Source organism: Vulpes vulpes, chromosome 5, assembly GCF_048418805.1.
Source record: "Vulpes vulpes isolate BD-2025 chromosome 5, VulVul3, whole genome shotgun sequence".
Taxonomy (NCBI): Eukaryota; Metazoa; Chordata; class Mammalia; order Carnivora; family Canidae; genus Vulpes; species Vulpes vulpes.
In genome coordinates, this window is record NC_132784.1 from 74,920,965 (window position 1) to 74,941,510 (window position 20,546).

The 20,546-nt window shown below is 42.4% G+C and overlaps 1 protein-coding gene across 1 annotated transcript in view; it reads left to right on the forward strand.

Annotated features, from left to right (window-relative positions):
- The window catches only part of PTPRJ (protein tyrosine phosphatase receptor type J), a 161,791-nt gene extending 142,598 nt beyond the window's left edge, over window positions 1-19,193 (forward strand). Inside the window, 7 exon segments of the mRNA XM_072758962.1 lie at window positions 710-800; window positions 3,444-3,517; window positions 3,614-3,748; window positions 7,150-7,269; window positions 10,720-10,880; window positions 12,106-12,241; window positions 15,543-19,193. Of these exon segments, the coding sequence (XP_072615063.1) occupies window positions 710-800; window positions 3,444-3,517; window positions 3,614-3,748; window positions 7,150-7,269; window positions 10,720-10,880; window positions 12,106-12,241; window positions 15,543-15,701 (876 nt within the window). The 3' untranslated portion in view covers window positions 15,702-19,193.
- The last annotated feature ends 1,353 nt before the right edge of the window (window positions 19,194-20,546 follow it).

Consider the following 20,546-nt stretch of genomic DNA (forward strand, 5'->3'; position numbering starts at 1 on the left):
CCGCCATTCAACCTACTGCATGACTCAAAGCACAGCTGAGGAGGCCTTAAGTTCTCCCTTTGTGTCTGTTTCATCTGTGACTTGTAGCCTGTCACTGATAGTCAGCGTTTATTTAATTCTGTCTTGTTGTAACGATAGTTATTTCTCCCTACACTCCGCTCCAAGGTTCTAAGCTCCTTTTGCTTTTATTTGAACCTCTGCATTAGTTTCCAAGAGCACCTCACACTGGGCGGCTTAAAACAACAGAACGTTATTGTCTCACAGTCCTAGAAGCCAGTGGTCCAAAATCAAGGCTTTGGCAGGGCGGTGCTTCATCTGAAGCCTCTAGCTTCTGGAAGCCCCAGGCATGCCTGGCTTGTGACAGCCTATCTCCTGTGCCCTTCTTCATCTTAGCACAGCCGTCTTGCCTTGTATGTCTGCATCTTTGCGTCTCTTCTCCTCTTACAAGGACATCAGTCCTGTTTGGTTAAGGGTCTACCCTCCTCCAGTATTGACCTCATCTCATTTTGACTACAGTGTGAAGACCAAAGTTCCAAATAAGTCTGAATTCTCAGGTTCCAGGGGTTAGAACTTCCAGCCTATTTATTTTGTAGATGGGGTCTAACCCAGAGCACCTCTGCATTCCCACTTTGTGCTGTCATCCTCGGTGCTCAGTAGAAAGAATATCTGGACACTCAGTAAACAGACACCTCCCTTGTTTTGTTTTCAGGATCTGAAGCTTGTTGGAATTAACCTACCTAAATATGCTGCAGAAGCAGCTGAGAATAGAGGAAAGAATCGCTATAATAACGTTCTACCCTGTAAGTTGTTTTTTTTCCACACGTCCTTCCCTTTTCTCTGTCACTGGCCACCACGCCTCTAACAGTGGGGGGCAGTGGGATCAAGGTACTGACTAGCCACATCCGCAGTCCTTCCTGGGCCACCCTGTGGTGGGCTCAGCCCTGTATTTAGGCATATTCTTTTGAATCCAGCCCTCATGGGAACCTTCTGAAGACGGTAGTACAATATTCATTTTGCAGATGAGGAAGATGAGGCACAGGATAGCTAGGTGATCTGTCCAGAGTCACACAGCTGGCCATAGCAGGCCAGGCTTTGGATGAGATCTATCATTTCTTTCGAGGAAAGGGCCAGAGTCTGTGCTCTTACCCCTCTATCTTAAAGTCCCTTATTTCAGCTGCTGTTGTTCTGGAAAGGAAGGGAGTAGAAGGAGGCAGGGAGTAATGCTTTTTTTTTAAAGATTTTATTTATTTGAGACAGATGGAAAGAGAGAGAGCATAAGTGGGGTGGTAGGGGAGGAACAGGCTTCCTGCTGACCAGAGAGCCCGACTCTGGGCTCTATTCTGTGGCTCGACTCAGGGGCTTGAGCCCAGGACCCTGAGACCATGATTTGAGCCAAAGGCAGGTATTTAGCCAACTGAGCCACCCAGGTACCCTGGGAGTAACACCAAATATGAATTTTATTTGAATTCACATTTTGAGAATTAACAAAGTCTGCCTAATGGATGGGGATAAAAACATTGGGTTTAAAATGAAAATTATTTAGGGGCACCTGGGTGGCTCAGTGATTGAATGTCTGCTTTTGGCTCAGGTTGTGATCCTGGGGTCCTGGGATCGAGTCCCGCACTGGGCTCCCCACAGGGAGCCTACTTCTCCCTCTGCCTATGTCTCTGCCTCTCTCTCTCTCTGTCTCTCTTGAATAAGTAAATACAATCGTAAAAAAAATAAGATAAAATGAGAATTATGTATTACATCATCCATTAAAATGAAATGTAAACCCTCCTCCACAGAAAGTTCTTTGTGGTCTCTCTTTTGGGTGGGAATTAAAGAAGTTATCAGTAGATTGCAGCTGTGTTCTGATTTTGCTGTAATTTATAGGCTCTGCTGAGAATTTTTTTTTTTCTGCTGAGAATTTTTACATGAGGACATTTAGTGATATTGTCTTTTTTTTTATTTGAAGCTGTGTTTTTCTTTCCTAGCCTAAGTCATTAACTTCTGTTTAGATTCAGAATTTCTTAGCTCCTACATTTTCTCTTCATGCACCCTCCCCCCTACCTCTCCTTGTATTGACAGTGGACATTGACCCTTGTTCCAAGAAAAATGCTTTCAAAATCAGGTTGGTGGGCACTAAGGAAGGCACATGATATGCTGAACACTGGGTGTTATATGCAACTGATAAATCATTGCATGCTGCAACTGAAAAAAAAATTTAGAAAAAAAAAATGTAAATACAGATTACAAAAACAGCAACAACAAAAAAACCCAAAGAGCAAAAAAACCCTAAATCAGGCTGGTAGGATCTATATCACAACTGCCCTTCCACAGTTAGCTCAGGATCATTGGCCTGTTCTTGTGAGTGTTGCAGAGATTTTCAGATTCAGAGTTCAGGTATTTTTATCTGGAATGTTTTAGGCTGAAACTCCTGTTGGTAACTGAATTTAGAATTGTCCTGTTATTTTATCTAGGGGAAGATGAGATAGTATATAATCAAAGGCAGGAACGTAGGTGGTGCTGATTACTCCACCTGACATTTGAAATTCTATAGTTATTATTTTGTTTCTTGAGTTGGACAAGTTTGTGTGTGCATTTTTGAGATGATAGTATTTAGAAAACACAGGAATTTTGTGTTTTAGATCTTTCCACCCACAGTCGTCTTACCAATTCAGTTTACTCTTGAATTTGGTACTATTTGTAACGACATTTTTATGAGACTGGAGAAAGTACACAAACCTGGGTGTCTGCCCTGCCTTAGTGGAAGGGGCACTAGATTTTTTTTTTTTTTTTTTTTTTAGATTTATTTTTATTTATTTATGATAGTCACAGAGAGAGAGAGGCAGAGACACAGGCAGAGGGAGAAGCAGGCTCCATACCGGGAACCCGACACGGGATCGATCCTGGGACTGCAGGATCGCACCCTGGGCCAAAGGCAGGCGCTAAACCGCTGAGCCACCCAGGGATCCCCAGGGGGCACTAGATTTGAATTCTGATTGCCCTTGACCAGACATCAGTGCTTAGAGAAGTCCCTTAAGCTCGCTGACCCTCAGTTTCCTCATTTGTGAAATAGGCACAAACGTTGGTAGGGGTGGTTTTGAGGAATAAATAAAATTGCTCCGTGCATTCCCTGGCTCATGGCACACACCCAGGGGCGTTCAATAGTACAGGTTGTTGTTGTCTGGGAAGGCGATCTGGTGTGACTAAGAGCTGAGCCCTGGTGCCAGGTTGCCCGGGTTCGAATCCTGGCTCTGGTGGATAATTGCCTGACTTTTCTGTGCCAGTCATTCAGGCTGACTGTAAGGATTGAGTAAGGTCATCTCTTTAAAATGCCAAGCAGCACACCTTTGGGTTGTGACAGAAGCACCTGTGCCACCATATTGTGTTTTTCTCTCCTGTGTGTAACTCTCCTCAGACATCTGGTTCTAATAATACCTTTTTTCTCTTGCTGTCAGATGACATTTCCCGTGTCAAGCTTTCCATTCAGACCCATTCAAGTGATGACTACATCAATGCCAACTACATGCCTGTAAGTGGGGAGCCATGTCCAGGGCACGGCTTCTTTGATGAAATCCTCGGGGGTCCTCTTTGTTTCACTGAATTTGTGTCGCTTTCCATCTTCTAGGGCTACCATTCCAAGAAAGATTTTATTGCCACACAAGGGCCTCTACCCAACACTTTGAAAGATTTTTGGCGTATGGTTTGGGAGAAAAACATATATGCCATTGTTATGTTGACCAAATGTGTCGAACAGGGAAGGGTAAGTATCTTTTATTTAAATTATTAAGTTAAAAGGTAGTTCATTCATTTTGACTACGGTGAAAGGGTAAGTCTCTTAAGAAGCCTTTGTTTTTTTAAAGAAAATACTTCCCCAAACACCGGCACCTCTGTTTTTAGAAACTTATTTTCTGTCTTCTTCTTTTCTAAGAGAAAAGTTTAGAAATCTCTCTCTCTTTTTTTAAAGTGTTTTACTGTTACTGTCTTTTGTAGGTAAGTATCAATGTTCTCTATTCATGAGGTGGCAGCTGCTGGAGTTACAAGCATCAGCAGTGGGGTTAGCCCAGTGCGAAGCTCCTGGGGTGGGAGCCAGCACAGCTCCGGTTGTCTCAGCGCTGTGAGTGGTCGCCGGCCCTTCTCTGAGCACCCAGCTTCTTCATCTGTGATCTCAGGGATCCCACCAGCTTTTTAGCACCCAGCACCCTTACTCTACCCCAAATCTCAGACTTCTTCCCAGATAAGTCTCAGCTGCACCTTCTCCCCTTGTGATGGCCTAAAGTCCCCTGGCTGCTTCTACCCAAGATAAGATTTCATCTCGTAATAAAACCCCACATTTCCAGAAATGCATCTAAGGAGAACTGAAAGGCACAGGTGGGCTTTAGAAGTTCTGTGCCTGAGGAATAGGACCTAATGTTGCTCTGCACATTTTTTTGCTCTGGGTTTGTTACCTGGGGAATAGGAGTTCACACCCTTGATCAGCGCTTCTCAGACCTTATGGTACAAACATTAGGATCTCCTGGAGAGTGGTTTCGGTTCCAGAATTTCTAGTTCAAGGAGGGCTGTGGTGGGATCCTCAGAACTGCACTTTGGATAGCTGTCAGTAAGGCTTCTTTTGCTGGGTCTAGGATGCATGCTTGGAGTAGCTCTGCCCTAGGTGATTGTGGGAACCCATTGAAACCCCTTTTAATGTTCTTCATTTCACTTGAGCAGATGTTTATCCTGCCCCAAGTGTGTGTAAGGTGCTCTGGTAGGGGCTGGGGCTGGGAAAGATAACAATGAAACAGTAAGAAGTGGTTCCCATCTTCCCTGGCTTGGGATACAGAAGCTTGTGTTCTGCACCACTTCTTGGCATCCAGAGCACAGGCTCTTATGTAAACAAAAGCGCTTTGTTTTGAATGCAAATAAACTTCATGGTGCTGGTGAGCCCTGGGGCCTTGCATGTGGAACATTCTCAGAAATACCTGTTGTTGTTTATCTTAGGTCAGGAGAAAAGTGGATTTACTGGTTCTGTGTGAAAAGGGAGGGGAGCCAGTGAATTTTCTGCACCAGATACTTCATTTATGTTACTGCTTTTCTATAACGACGGTCCTATAAAATTATTGTATAGATGGGGAAACTGAGGCTCAGAGAGTTTAAGAACTTGTCCACAAGGTAGTAACAGAAACCTGACTGGGAAGAGGCTGAGCTGAGAGCATCAGCTCCATGTGTGTTCTTTCTGGGAGCAGTGATCTAGAAACTGGAATCCTTTAAAAAATACAGGTCCCCAGCCAGAGTCAGAAGCTCCGGAATTGGGGTTTGGGCATCTGCTTTTTTTTTTTTTTTTTTTTTTAAGGATTCTATTTATTTATTAGAGAGAGAGAGAGAGTGCATGGCACACACAAGCAGGTGGAGGGGCAGAGGGAGAGGGAGGAGCCAAGTCCCTGCTGGGCAGGGAACTCGATGATCCCAGGACCCTGAGATCATGACCTGAGCAGAATACAGACACTTAACCCACAGAGTCACCCAGGTACCCCTGGGCATCTGTTTTATTATTTATTTATTTATTTATTTATTTATTTATTTATTTATCTATCTATCTAGCTATCTATTTATTTACTTATTTATTACTGGTATTCAATTTGCCAACATATAGAATAACACCCAGTGCTCATCCCATCAAATGCCCCCTCAGTGCCCATCACCCAGTCACCCCCACCCCCGCCCACCTCCCTTTCTACCACCCCTTGTTCGTTTCCCAGAGTTAGGAGTCTCTCATGTTCTGTCTCCCTTTCTGATATTTCCCACTCATTTTTTCTCCTTTCCCCTATGATCCCTTTCACTATTTTTTATATTCCCCAGATGAATGAGACCATATAATGTTTGTCCTTCTCCGATTGACTTATTTCACTCAGCATAATACCCTCCAGTTCCATCCACGTCGAAGCAAATGGTGGGTATTTGTCGTTTCTAATGGCTGAGTAATATTCCATTGTATACATAAACCACATCTTTATCCATTCATCTTTCAATGGACACCGAGGCTCCTTCCACAGTTTGGCTATTGTGGGCATTGCTGCTAGAAACATTGGGGGGCAGGTGTCCTGGCGTTTCATTGCATCTGTATCTTTGGGGTAAATCCCCAGCAGTGCAATTGCTGGGTCGTAGGGCAGGTCTATTTTTAACTCTTTGAGGAACCTCCACAGTTTTCCAGAGTGGCTGCACCAGTTCACATTCCCACCAATAGTGCAAGAGGGTTCCCCTTTCTCCACATCCTCTCCAACATTTGTGGTTTCCTGTCTTGTTAATTTTCCCCATTCTGACTGGTGTGAGGTGGTATCTCATTGTGGTTTTGATTTGTATTTTCCTGATGGCCAGTGATGCGGAGCATTTTCTCATGTGCTTGTTGGCCATGTCTATGTCTTCCTCTGTGAGATTTCTGTTCATGTCTTTTGGGCATCTGTTTTTAAAGCAAAACAAACCTCTCAGGGGTGAGTCAGATAATCAGGTTTGGAAGCCACCTGCAGTAGGACACATTTCGGAAAGTGAGGGAGGGGAGGTGGAGAAGGGATAGAGAGTGTGTGAGTGTAATAAGTTGTTTGCTAAATTGGGCATTCAGATATTCTTGGAGAGCAGATGTTTCCGATTTTTATTTCTGTTTACATCTACCCACCGATTTATAAAAATCAAAGACCTGGAGTGATTTGATTCTCTTTATTGGTGTATTTGTGTTGTAATTAGTGTGGATCTAAAAGTATTGGGGAAAGTCCTCATTTCTTCTAGGTGCATGAGGTTATGGGTCAGTCTGAATTTTAGTTCAGGGAACAGTTGTGGACTGGCTGCTGTCGGGGCCAAAGGGCTGGGACTGTGTCCTCAGAGAAGGGACAATTGACTGTTCTGCTTTAAATCCATTTTCATACAGAAATGGGGGCTCAGTGTAGGCCAGATCTTCTGAGATCTCAGGAAAAGCAAGAAACCTGAATTTTTATAAGAAACCACCAATTTTAAGAGAGTTGGCAATAATTGTAAATTAAAAAAAAAAACAATTTTAGGAGTCAAACAGAACCTCACTGAAGGGCTGATCTAGTGTCTATGCCAGTTTTCAGTATCTGGTCTCCCTTTGTGAGGCTTTAGTGGTGGCAGATGGTATGACCTGACTTTTTGTATAAAAATGCAATTTTATTGTAGACCAAATGTGAGGAGTACTGGCCCTCCAAGCAGGCTCAGGACTACGGGGACATAACTGTGGCAATGACATCAGAAGTTGTTCTTCCAGAGTGGACCATCAGAGACTTCACAGTGAAAAATGTAAGTAAGGGGCCGAGATGAATAGGTCTTAGATAAGAGGACCATATATTAGGTTTGGGGTGATGCTTTTTAGGTTGATATTAACCCATATGTTTTTTTTTTTTTGCATTAGAAAAAATTTTTTTTGCTTTCTTCTTACAGGATGAAACTATCTACATACACTCTAAAGCAACCCTTAGCTTTACTTTCTTAAGAGGAATTTCATCTGTGTCTTTTTTTCCTCATTGAAGTGTAATTGACACATTGTATTATATCAGTTTCAGGTGTGCAACATAGTGAATGACCCAACAGTTATATATACTTTACATAGCGCTCACCACAATAAGCGTAGTCACCATCTGTCACCATACATTATTACAATATTATTGACTATATTCCCTATGCTGGACCTTTCATTGCCATGACTGATATATTTTATAAGTGGAGTTTTGTATGTGTTAGTCTCCTTTGCCTATTTCACACATCCCTTGACCCACTTCCCCTCTGGCAACCACCAGTTTGCCTTCTGCTTTTATCAGTCTGGTGTTTTTTTGTTTTGTTTTGTTTTTTTTGTTGTTGTTATCATATGTTATTCCTGAATGAAATGAATCTTAAAAGCGTGGCTCAGCAGCAGTAACTGTTCCTTTTACACTTTCCTGTAACTTGTCAATAGAGTTTTTGTTACAAACCAAGCCCCCTTTGGATTAATTGGTTGCAGATATGACATCAGGAGTGGCAATTTGCAGTTGGGAGCAGTATCTGAGAGCAGTTACATTAATAGGATTTCTGGGCATATACACATGCCCTCACCCCCCAAAAGCTATGAAAAAAAATCCAATTACATGATGTAGGCCCTGCAGGAAGTCAGATTATGGTTTCCTTTTTCTTAAAGATATTTAGAAATGGAGGCAATGAAGCCACATAGATATCTTTTGGTGGGTGTGTAAATTGGTATAACCCTTTGCAGTTTATATTAGAAACATAAAAATGACCATTCTCCTTTGATCTGGTGGTTCCAAGTTTGAGACTCTATCTGAGAGAAAAAATCTGAAATATAGGACAAGGCGTATTACTCACAAAGAGGAATCTCAGCATTATTTATAATGGAGGGAAAATTTGGAGCTTGTTCAGATCTCTAGCTTTCAGAGAATAGATAACTAAACTATAGGTTATTTAGTCGGTGTATCATTATCTAGCTATTAGAAGTGATGGCTGTATAGACTGCATAATTACCATGGAGGAACGTGAGATTGCAGTTGAGTGAAATAGACTAGGAGACAAAACTTTACGTATATTGCGAATAGTACACAAAAGCAAAGCCTGGGAGTAGATTCAGGGGAGTTGACTTCTATGGGGGGTTGGTGGGATAGGTTCTAGGTTATGAGAATTATCCTTGAGGATTCCATAAGTCATGGATATAGGGTAGCATATTAAGTATTAATTCTTTACTGATTGCCATGCCTCCAAGGTCCTGGCTTCAATTAAGCACATTCTGGACGTGCTGTCAAAGCTGTTATCACACACCGATACAACTCATAGTGGTTGAGAAACTCTCATAATATACTTATTTCTATAGATTTCTCCTATTTTAAAGACAGGATTTTCCTCGGTTGCTTTCAGTACTTGGAGTTCACCCTTGCAGAGGAGAGTGATTGGTGGAATTGCCCACGTCATTTAAACAAAATTACCATGACGGTTATCATTTTTGTTAACTAAACTCCAGACTTCATTTGGGTTTCACATTTTTCCACTAAAGCACTTTCCTGTTCCGGGATTGAATGAATCCAGGATATTACATGGCATTTAGTAAAATACTACTTTTTTTTTTTTAGACAACTTTTTAGTTACACAAAATGCATGAATATATTTTCCTTTTTAAAAAATACTACATTATTTATTTGAGAGAGAGGGAAAGGGAGCATGAGCAGGGAGAGGAGCAGAGGGAGAGGGAGAAGCAGATTGCCCCGCTGAGCAGGGAACCTGATGCAAGGCTTTATCCCAGGACGCTGGATCATGACCTGAGCTGAAGGCAGATGCTTAACCAACTGAGCCACCCAGGCACCCCTATATTTTCCTTTTGAAAAGTAAGAACACAGCAGATAGAATTGAAAGTTTCTATTGACTGCTACCACTAACCTGAGCCCCTTTGCCCCTCTGAAGAGATAATGCTGAAAATAATGCTGAAAAGTCTGACCTCCCCCAGCCCCTTCCTCTCCGCTTATCTCTCATAGCTACTTTCCTTCTTTGGTTGAATACTTTTGGTTACATTTGCGAATGTCACCTTTGTGTGTATGAGACTTCATTGTCCCCTGTCTCTCACTGCCTTTTTTCTCTACTCATCTCCATATTTTGAACAATGTGAATGCACTGCTTTTTAACATATATATATATGTTAACAAAATAAGCTTCAAAAGTTAACTCTCATAAAGGAGATGGAAACGCCTACAGTCCAGATGTAGGTAGAAGGCTGAGGTCAGTGCCCAGGGGTGGGCATAATGAGCCTAGTAAATCGGGACAGGAATGGTCCAGCCTGGGTGGAATTCTCATAATAAAAAAGTACATGCTTTGGTTTGTAGTAGGAAACCAGTCTGTGTCAAAACTAATTCTCTTATAACAAGATCCACTTCCTATTTTCTGTCTGATGTTGAAATAGATGTTTTTTGGAGAATGGGTGGTGGCGGTGGTGGGGGGAGTCTTTTTTCAAACTCCTACAATTCTAAATATTTCCTTAGTGCTCATGAGTTACCTGCTGTTTCATAAGACTCCAGAAGGCATTTGGATTGTGAGACAGCTCTTGCCCCAAAGGTTCTGATTATCAGAGTTGTATTGGTGTAATATATTTTTGGTTCTCTGGTTGATGACATTCCCAGGTGGGCTCAGGGAACGGCTTCAGAAGCTCTAAGGAGGTGTAGGTATAATAAGCCCGTGAGAGCATTACTGGCAAGTCCCTGTAGTGAGAAGGGAAGATCTGAACTTGGGATCAGAGGACGAGGCACTTGTGCTTCATCTGAGCTGCATGTGGGGGAGTTGTTTCACTTGTCAGAATCTTTTTATTTTTTAAAGATTTTATTTATTTATTCATGAAACACACCCACAGACGGGCAGAGACATAGGCAAAGGGAGAAGCAGGCTCCCCACAAGGAGCCTGAGCAGAACTCTCTCCCAGGACCCTGGGATCATGCCCTGAGCCAAAGGCAGATGCTCAACGGCTGAGCCACCCAGGCATCCCTCTTGTCGGAATCTTTAAAGGAGGATGATAAACCCTTCTTCTTGGGCACATTGTGGGATTTGATGAGCATGCCAACATCTGTAAAGCGCTTTATCAGCTGTTGTACTGATGTGAAATTGTACTTTTTAGTCGTAACCACTCCTGTTTAGTTTCCAGTCAGCCAGCCCATGTAGCTTGGCATCCAGGTACTGCTCCATTTCACTTGGCCTTCTCTATCACTAACCTCTTTTCTTGGCTTTTAGATCCAGACAAGTGAGAGTCACCCCCTGCGACAGTTCCATTTCACCTCCTGGCCAGACCATGGTGTTCCGGACACCACTGACCTGCTCATCAACTTCCGGTACCTTGTTCGTGACTACATGAAGCAGAGTCCTCCCGAGTCACCCATTCTGGTTCATTGCAGGTATACAGATGGCACTCCGTGTGTGACGGATTCCAAATGTCATTGTAAATGTGGACAATTTAGAGAAGCAAGGCCAAAGAGGGAATGCAATAAGCATTTGAAAATTCAAGAAAGTTTTGGATAAGGGACCGTGGACTTAACCCCAGTCCCTGAGACTTTAGAACAGGAATTGGCAAACTATAACCAAAGGGCCAGATCTAGTAGCTTGCTTGTAGTTTTTTAAAACTATAGTGTATTCCAATTTAATATTAATAAATATTTATAAAATATTTCAACCTTACAAAAAGATAGGGAGTAATAACAATCTAATAAAGTATATATATATGAGGTCATGTATGTTTTTTTTTTTGCTGATAATATCTTACACATATAAAGTCTCTACTTATCAGTCTCCTTGTTATACAGTTAAACATGGTCTTAAAGTTGATCTGAATCATTGCATACTTTCGTATTTCATTTCATATATATCTATGGTTTTATATAGCTTTAAGCTTTTACCAGATTTTATGACGTAGACATCATTCTGCAACCTGCTTTCTTCATTTAGCATTTTGGTTTGTTATTTAACAAAGTTGGAGCACAGAGTTCTAGTTCATTTTATTCATTTATTAACGAGTTCTTTTTCTGGCACACAAAAACTGTATGTAAGTTAGTGTATACAAGTTTATGAGTTTGGAGGTCTAACCTGTGAAACCCTCACCACAATCGCTTTGGCTGCCTATTTTTGTCAATAAGGTTTTATTGGAACAGAGCGATGCCCATTTGTTTACATATTGTCTATAGCTACTTCCATGTTATAATGGCAGAAAGAGACCATTTTGTCTGCAAAGCCGAAGATATTTATCATCTGGTCCTTTATAGAAAAAGTTTGCCACCCCCTCGCCCCCACTCTAGAACAATAAGACACTAGCTTTAAGCTAGACATTAATTTAGGACAGAAGAAGGGAGGGGCTTAGTGGCCCTCTGGGGAATAAGTTGATGAAATTTGCCATCCTAGGTTATGGTGGTAACTTGAATGAGACTGAGATTCAGGAAGCTCCGGGAGGAGATTTTTTTTATGGTTTTTGATTCAAAATGATTTGCTGAGGTTTCAGTTGAGCAAATGGTTACTGATCCTGGGCATTGATAGTGGAGGACAGCAAGATATATGTACAAATTGGGGACATTTGAGAGTTTTATGTTAGAGGTAACCCATGGTGATATGCCCTTTTCTTTTTTTCTTCAGTGCTGGGGTTGGAAGGACGGGCACATTCATTGCCATTGATCGTCTTATCTACCAGATAGAGATTGAGAACACGGTGGATGTGTATGGGATTGTGTATGACCTTCGAATGCACAGGCCTTTAATGGTGCAAACAGAGGTGAGGCCAAGCTCTGTGTTTGTCAGACTACTTTTTTCAATCCTTTTTTTTTTTTTTTTAAAGATTGCATCATGTCACATACTTGGGTTAAAACATTTCACCTTTCTATAGCTTTCTGGCTCTGGCCTGTGAAGTAACACTGGACTTCTTTAAGATCCTTAACTGATGTGTGATTGAATGATCTGATACAGAGAGGTGGTGATACTGATAGCAGCAATGGAACTGTGCAAACCAAGATAATTTCAGGATTCCTTACCTTGTGGCCACTAACTCATCAAATAATCTTAGCAATTCTCTGAACTTTGGCTTCTGGGTTTCAAAATCATAAAACTAGCATTATCATGCTTTGTTTCCAAGAAGGCCTGACCATCCTTAAAATAAGCTCATGAATGGACTTATCAGATGTTAATGATGTGAATGAAATGGCGTAATGTCACCATGTTAATATGGCTGTGTATCCTCATCCAACCATGCAGATGTTACACAGCGTCAATTATCATAGCTACAGGGGGATGGCTGGCCAATTGAGAAGATTAATGTTTAATATCTACAATGTCAGTTGGGTAAGACCATTGAATTCGGCTTTCCCTGAAATGTTCCTTGATAAATATTGTTTTTGAGTCATGTTCTCAACAACTATATTGGGAAATAGCCTTCCTGGATGCTGTAGGGGTGAATGTGCCTTGACAGGACGAGAGCAGAATATTTATTTTGTATCAGGCTGTCACCCGGTACCAATTTAGAACTCCATGAATATGTGTTGTGTTTTTGAGTCTAGCAGGGAATGTGCTGGAGGCCTGGGTACATTGTGTGCTTTGGGGTGAGTGGCACGTTTGTAGAAGAAAGAATGGAATTCGCCTGTGTGTTGGTCGGAAGAAAGATTTTCTTTTTTCTGCTCTAATTATGGAGAATAGGACTCTATCTTTTATCCCCTTTTGAGAAACAGAAATCTTACATCTGCCTACAAAATCTTTTCTTGTTTCTTTTTCTTTCTTTCTTTCTTTCTTTCTTTCTTTCTTTCTTTCTTTCTTTCTTTTTTTTTTTTCGTAGTTTGAAAACGTGTTCATCTTTTTTATTTTTAAACATTTTTTTTTAGAGAAAGAGAGTGTGCGTGAACCGGAGCTGGGGTGGGTGGGGTTTGGGGGAGGGGCAGAAAGAGAATCCTAACTAAGCAGGCTCCATGCCTACCCTGGAGCCCCACACAGGCTTGATCTCACCACCCTGAGATCATGACCCACACCGAAATCAAGAGTCAGATTCCTTAACCGATTGAGGTACCCAGGTGCCCCCAAAAATGTGTTCATCTTAAAACACCTGATAAAAGAGGATGGATATATATATATATATATATATATATATATATATATATATATATACACACATATATGGAATATATTTTTCTTTATTACTTTTTCTTCCCCAATCCTATTCCCTAGAGGTAGCCAATGCTTACAGTTTGTATATATCATTATAGGCTTAATTACATCTATAGAAAACACATGTACACATATAGAGTTTTTTTTTTTTTATGGCTAGTGCTTTTTAAAAAAATCTGAGTTGACATACAATGTTACTTTAGTTTCAGGGGTACAACATAATGATTCAACAAGTCTATGTTATGTTATGCTCACCACAAGTGTAGCTGTCATTTATTAACCTACAAAGCTGTTATAGTACCATTGATTATATTCTCTATGCTTTCATTGTCATGGCTTATTCATCCCATAATTGGAAGCTTGTGCCTCTCACTCCCTTTCCCCCCATTTTGCCCCCCCCTCAGCAATCACCAGTTCTCTGTATTTAGGGGTCTGTTTCTGCTTTTTGTTTGTTCGTTTTGATTTTTAGATTCTATATGTAAGTGAAATCATATGGCATTTGTCTTTCTTTGTCTGACTTCACTTAGCATAATACCCTTTAGATCCACCCATGTTGTCACAAATGGCAAGATTTCATTCTTTTTGATAGCTGAGTAACATTCCATTGGAGATACACACTACAGCTCCTTTATCTGTTCATCTGTCAGTGGACACTTATGTTGCTTCCATATCTTGACTACTGCAAATTGTAATGCAGTAAACAGTAGGGTGCATCTGTCTTTTTAATTTTTTAAAAAGTTTTATTTATTTATTCATGAGAGATACACAGAGAGAGGCAGAGACATAGGCAGAGAGAGAAGCAGGCTCCATGCAGGGAGCCTGAAGTGGGACTCGATCCCAGGGTCACGCCCTGGGCTGAAGACAGACACTCAACTGCTGAGCCACCCAGGCATCCCCGATATCTGTCTTTTTAAATTAGTGTTTTTATTTTCTTTGGGTAAATACCCAGGAGTGGAATTACTGGGTCATAATGGCATTTCTATTTTTAATTTCTTTGAGGAACCTCCCTACTGTTTTCCACAGTGACTGCACCAATTTACATTCTTATTAATAGTGCACGAGTGTTCCCTTTTCTTCACACCCTTGCCAACACTTGAGTAGTGTTTTGTCTTTTTTTCCTGCCATTCTGATAGGTGTAAGGTGATATCTTATTATGCTTTTGATTTGTATTTCCTGGATGATGAGCAATATTGAGCATCTTTTCATGTGTCTGTTGGCCATCTGTACAGCTTCTTTGCAAAAATGTCTCTTCAGGTCCTCTGCCCAATTTCTAATCAGATTTTTTTTTACATTGAATTGTATAGCTTCTTTATATATTTTGGATATTAGCAAATGGAGTATTTTTAAAAAATTGGATCCTATTTTATATATAATGCTGCCCCATGATATTTTTTCCTCTTATGTCATCATGGGTATCTTGTTTTCTCTTTTGCCATCATGGATACCTCTTCTTACTCTTTCTCTTTTTAATGGCTACCTTCAGATTCTGACAAGCTTGCCTGAGGGTTGTCCCTACCTCTCTGCCCCGCTTATTCCCTTCAACCCTTCCCCTCTGTTGAGAATCACAGTTTATTCCTTATACCGCACCTGCTAGCTGAACAGGAAAATCTTGTTGGCCTTTTTCTTGTTTGAATGTACATGTGCATTATTTCCTCCGCATTCATTGTCTTTGCTCTTCCCCAAGATTCTGGGACTCCTCCTTGGGGAGGGGAGGTGTGGGGAGTATGTCCCTCTGGTTAAGAATGATTGATGATGAGAATCTTGCTCTCTGTGGTTTCAGATTTCATCAGAATATGGCAGCCTCTTGATAAATGTGAACTTGAAGTGTTCACTGTGGGGGTTGGTGATAATCTGAAAAGAACCTTGGATGCTGATAATCTCTGGGACCTCTGCTCATTTGCTTTCTCTTTTTACTCTTTTAATAGGACCAGTATGTTTTCCTCAACCAGTGTGTTTTGGATATTATCAGATCCCAGAAGGACTCAAAAGTAGATCTCATCTACCAGAACACAACCGCAATGACAATCTATGAAAACCTTGCACCTGTGACTGCTTTTGGAAAGACAAATGGTTACATCGCCTAATTCCAAAGCCAAACCTTTCTGGAGTTACCCAGACTGTCACACCCACAGCAAAGGAAAATGCCCCGATGTGGACATGTTTTTATATGTCTAATATCTTAATTCTTTGTTCTGTTTTGTTAGAACTAATTTGAGGGTGTGAAGCTGCACATGTAAAACATGACATGAGAAGTTGGGGCTGTCAGGGGCTGTGGATGGGTGGTGAGCTAATCAACTACATTCCTGATTACCAATGGGATGAGTTCGCTTTTTGTTTTTTTTTTTCCTTAAGAATTACGGAACACCAGGAAAAGTGAGCTATGATTTTTTGTTTTCCTTTTTCAAAACAGATTCTTTTTAAAAAAGACTATTTTATATGATTCACATGCTAAAGCCAGGATTGTGTTGGGTTGAATATATTTTAAGTATCAGAGGTCTATTTTTACCTACTGTATCTTGGAATCTAGCCGATGGAAAATACATAATTGTGGATGATTATCATGTAGGGAGGGGTACGTGGTGCCTCTTCTGCCTGGGTTTTCTATTTGAACATGTGCCTTTTCTGAATTATGCTTCCACAGGCAAAACTCAGTAGATATCTCTATTTTTGTATTGAATCTCATAATTGGAATATACGGAATATTTAAAAAGTAGTTTAGGATTCAAGGTTGAGCCTTCTCAGTAACATTCCTGTTCTCATTTGACTAGAGGAGGCCTCCCTCGACCCTTCCACATCCCTTCTCCCCTGTTTTGTGCTCTATTCTTTCTTCTCTTTTCCCTCCCACTTTTCCCCAAAGACACTTCTGTTGGCCACATTTTCAGCCCATTGGTTGAGTGAGAGTGGAAACCAAGTATCACCTTGAGAATTTCTAGGGTGGTGGGGAACAGGGAGCAGAGGAACCCTACAGTGACATAATCTCCTTTTCTCATCCCTGTTTTATCCTTTCTCTTGTTTCTGTATTTGGTAAGAAGGATTATTTAAAGGTGCAATATGTGACTTAGTGATTCATGATGCTCTAGGTTTTTAGTAATGTTTTACTCAGGTTGGCATTTTATGTGTATCTGTGCGTCCGTGTATATGTGTGTGTGTGTTTAAAAGCGTGGCAATCTGTGAACACTTCAGTGTGAAAACAGTGTCAGATGAATCCCTCCTCCCTCAAAGTCCACTGGCTTTAGTCTATCTGCAGTGACACACATCCGTATCTACTGTATATATATATACTAAACTCTTAAAACAGTCATTCCTTTGAATTGAGGTGTACAAAGTTTTGAATTTGTATCAAAGATGTAATTATTTTTAAAACCTCTTTTCACTATACTGCTGCTGTAATGACTTTGATTTTTTTTAATGTAGATTAATTTTTTTTTTTGCTTCAGGTGTGTATCCACCAAGAATTTCAGAATTTACGTGGATTTATTTTATTGGTACATAATCTGTAAACTTCTCAAGGCATTAACATGAAAGGATTTGTTTCTTTTTATTTTATATTGTGGCTCAGGTTATATTTTGAAGAAATTTTGAGTTTATCCTCCTATAGGCAATGAAGGATCTAAGGTCTGATGAAGGAATCAACCAAGTCCCTGGAATCCTGTGGCCATTTTCCACAGTAATAAATCCTGCTGTAATCTTAGGACAGTTGTGTCCTAGTGAAGATGGGAGCAGGGTCTTCTCCAGGTGCCCTGGTCACTGTTCACCTGGGGAAGCCTGTCTCCTGACCCTGCCATGTTCCTTAGTATGCTGGCACTTTGAGAACTGACCGGACATGTGAGTGGGTTATGAAGGGTGAACCACAATGTACCGGAAGCCCTTGATTTGATTCAGAGGTTTAGTGCTTGTACGTCTTTTGTCCCCCTTTCCCCTTTGAGGTACTGAAAGGATTGAAAAGGCGAGGTGGCGGTGGTGTCGTGTCTGGGGAGAATTCACTTCCCACATAGAAATTGCACTTTTTGCCGAATCCTTTGCTCTTTTTCGTGACAAACAGTTCACTCAGCATCAGGCCCTTAAAGGAATGGGATGTACAGGCCTGGGCGGGCCCTCCTGACTCCTTTAGTGGGGCTTTTGGCTCTTTAGGTCTGCATCAGGGAAGCCATGCCATCCCAGGCTGCTGAGCAAAGCTGGGTTTGGGCCGATTGCTTGCAAACCTCCACGTTGGTCTGGCCCTCGGTGCACACAAGTCTCAGAGAGTTCCATGATTGCATTCGGAGGCCCCTACCCAGGCAGGCAGCAGTTCTGTGGGTCACACCCCTCTCCACTTCAGTTGTTGGGAAGCCACTGGGATGGGTGTGAAGGCATCAAGTCCAACAAAGATGCTCTGCCAAGTGTTGCCTATATCCCTTCCATGGAGAAATCGGAGGGAAGGACTTGGCTCTAAAAATGCCTTTAAAAGGTTGAAGCAACGGTAATTATAAACATATTGTATAAAAACACACAGAAAAAACCCCCCAGAAACCCTCCTCCCTTCTGCATGATACGGGTTTGGGAAATGGGCAGCAGCCTCAGCAAGCTCACTCTCAATACCATTCCTAACCCTGGGAAGAAGGCTTGTGGGGAGAGGTCTGGATTCCACATGGCAGGTCACACGAAGGTCACGATGCTTCTCTGCATCCTGAAGAGGGCTGGGTTTGGGGCTGGTGTGGGTGGTGAGGGTATTTATAGCACAGTGATTGAAAAGGGAAGATAATTCTGTAAATATAAAGGACACATGGGCTGGGGTTTGGCCGTAGAAAAGAGAAGGTGCTTTTGAGCTCCTGCCCTAAAGCCTCCCAGGAATAGTGAACTAAAATTTGAGGAGTCCAGTGGAGATGTGGAGATGGTGTGATCATCCCTGCTTTACTATTTGCCAGTTGCACACAGAAAAAAAACAGCCCGAGTGGGATTAGTTATTAGTGAAAAGTTGGTGGTCAGTTGGTTTGGGGGAATTGGGTCATTGGTACCTTCTCCCAAGGGCAAGGATGTTTGCCTCCAAAGGTAAACCCAATGACACTTGGCACCAGTGGAAAATGTCATTTGGGGGTCTGTTCCCTGTGGGCGCATAGTGACCTCTGGCTGGACTTTTGGCCTATTTGACTGCACTGGATTTGGGCTTCATCGACTCAGAGGCTCCTGGGGGGTGGGGGCCAACTATGCAGCTGATTCACTTGCTTTTCATCTGAGATGAAAAAGCCTGATTTTCTTCTGCAGTGCTGGGTTGTGCTTAGTGAGCTAAACGCGTCTTGGCGACTAATGTTGATTTGCCTCAAAAGTCCAAGTTCTGAGTTTTCAGACTGTGTAGCCGTCAAGTGTTTGACATACTGTAGCTTTTTTCCCTTGGGGGCACATATGAACAGGATGTGTTGATATGGACTCTAAAACTGTAATTTTCTTGTAACTATTTTGGAATGATGCATATTTCTAATGTTTGTTATACTTGTACAGAGTATTGCTGTTGGTTGCTTTTTTTTTTTTAAGGAAAAAAAATGGCCTGAAAAAATTTTTTTAAAAAGACTCACAAATACCAAATATAAAAAATGTCAACATGTTGTGCCTTTGTTTCTTCCCCCCCCCCCCCCGCTCCAGTTTTTTACTCTATGTCCACCCCATTTCATTTATGAAGCAGTGTCTTGGCCTGCTTGTAACTGGGGAATCCTTAACAAACACATGTGTCCCTTGGGGATTTTCTACCTGTGTTAGTTTGCCCGGGGGCTGCCACAACGAAGTGCCACAGACCAAGAAGCTTAAACAACAGATTTTTATTCTCTCAGTTCTAGAGGCCAGAAGTCCAAGAAGGTGCTGGCAGGTTGGTGTCTTCTGAGGCCTCTCTCCTTGGCTTGCAGATGGCCACCATCTCTCTTTGTCTTCACACGGTCTTCCCTCTGTGCGTGTCTGTGTCCTAATCCTCTTTGTATCAATTGGGACACTTCATAAAGGATTATGGTTCACCTGAACAACTTAATTTTTACTGTAATTACCTCTTTAAAGACTCTATCTCCAAATACATTCTGAGGTGCTGGGGTTAAGAGTTTAACATATGAATTTGGGGGAGACAGAAGTTGGCCACAACACACATCCACGGAGACTTAAGACTTTGGAAGAAGCGAGTGTGCATTAAGATGTGGCTGTGTGTGCTCTCATGGGCCAACAGATGGACAGACACTCCACTGCTGCCACTTGGTGGTAGCCTGCGTGCCCAGGACTTTTAGAGGATTTTTTGGTGATTGATTTGGTGAATCCCAGAATGGCTGGGATACTTACTGTAGCAATTTGGACAGGTTTTATTTCGAGGTCCACCATACACCAGCCTCTGTCCCTCAGTGCCTAAGGGTTCACCCGTGAACAACAGGAGCTTACATTCCGATGGGGGGACACAGACCAATAACAGGGATATAAAATTTTTAGTGTGTGAGGTGGTGAAAAATAGAAAGCAGCAGCATTTCATGCCCTGATGCACCAACTCGTGGCTTTCACACGATAAGCACTGCACATAACCTCTGCCAAGAAGAAGGCTTTCTGCCATGCGCTAGCCACGTGCCCCCACGTCCCCCCATGCACCCCCCGCGCTTCCCTCGCATCCCCCCGTGCCCCCTACATCCCCTCATGCTCTCATGCTGCCCCCATGTCCCCTCACGTGCCCCCCACGCTCCCCCCACGTCCCCCCACGCCCCTCCGGTTCTCCCCGTGTCCCCCCCGCACCCGCCCCCCACGCTTCCCCCCCGTCCCTCCCGCGTGTCCCCCCGTGCCCCCTTCTCCCCCCGCACCCTCCCCCCGTGCCCCCCCATGCTCACCCCCGCGTCTCCCCCACGCTCCCCCCCCGTGCCCCCCACGCTCACCCCCGCGTCTCCCCCACGCTCCCCCCCGCGTCTCCCCCACGCTCACCCCGTGCCCCCCACGCT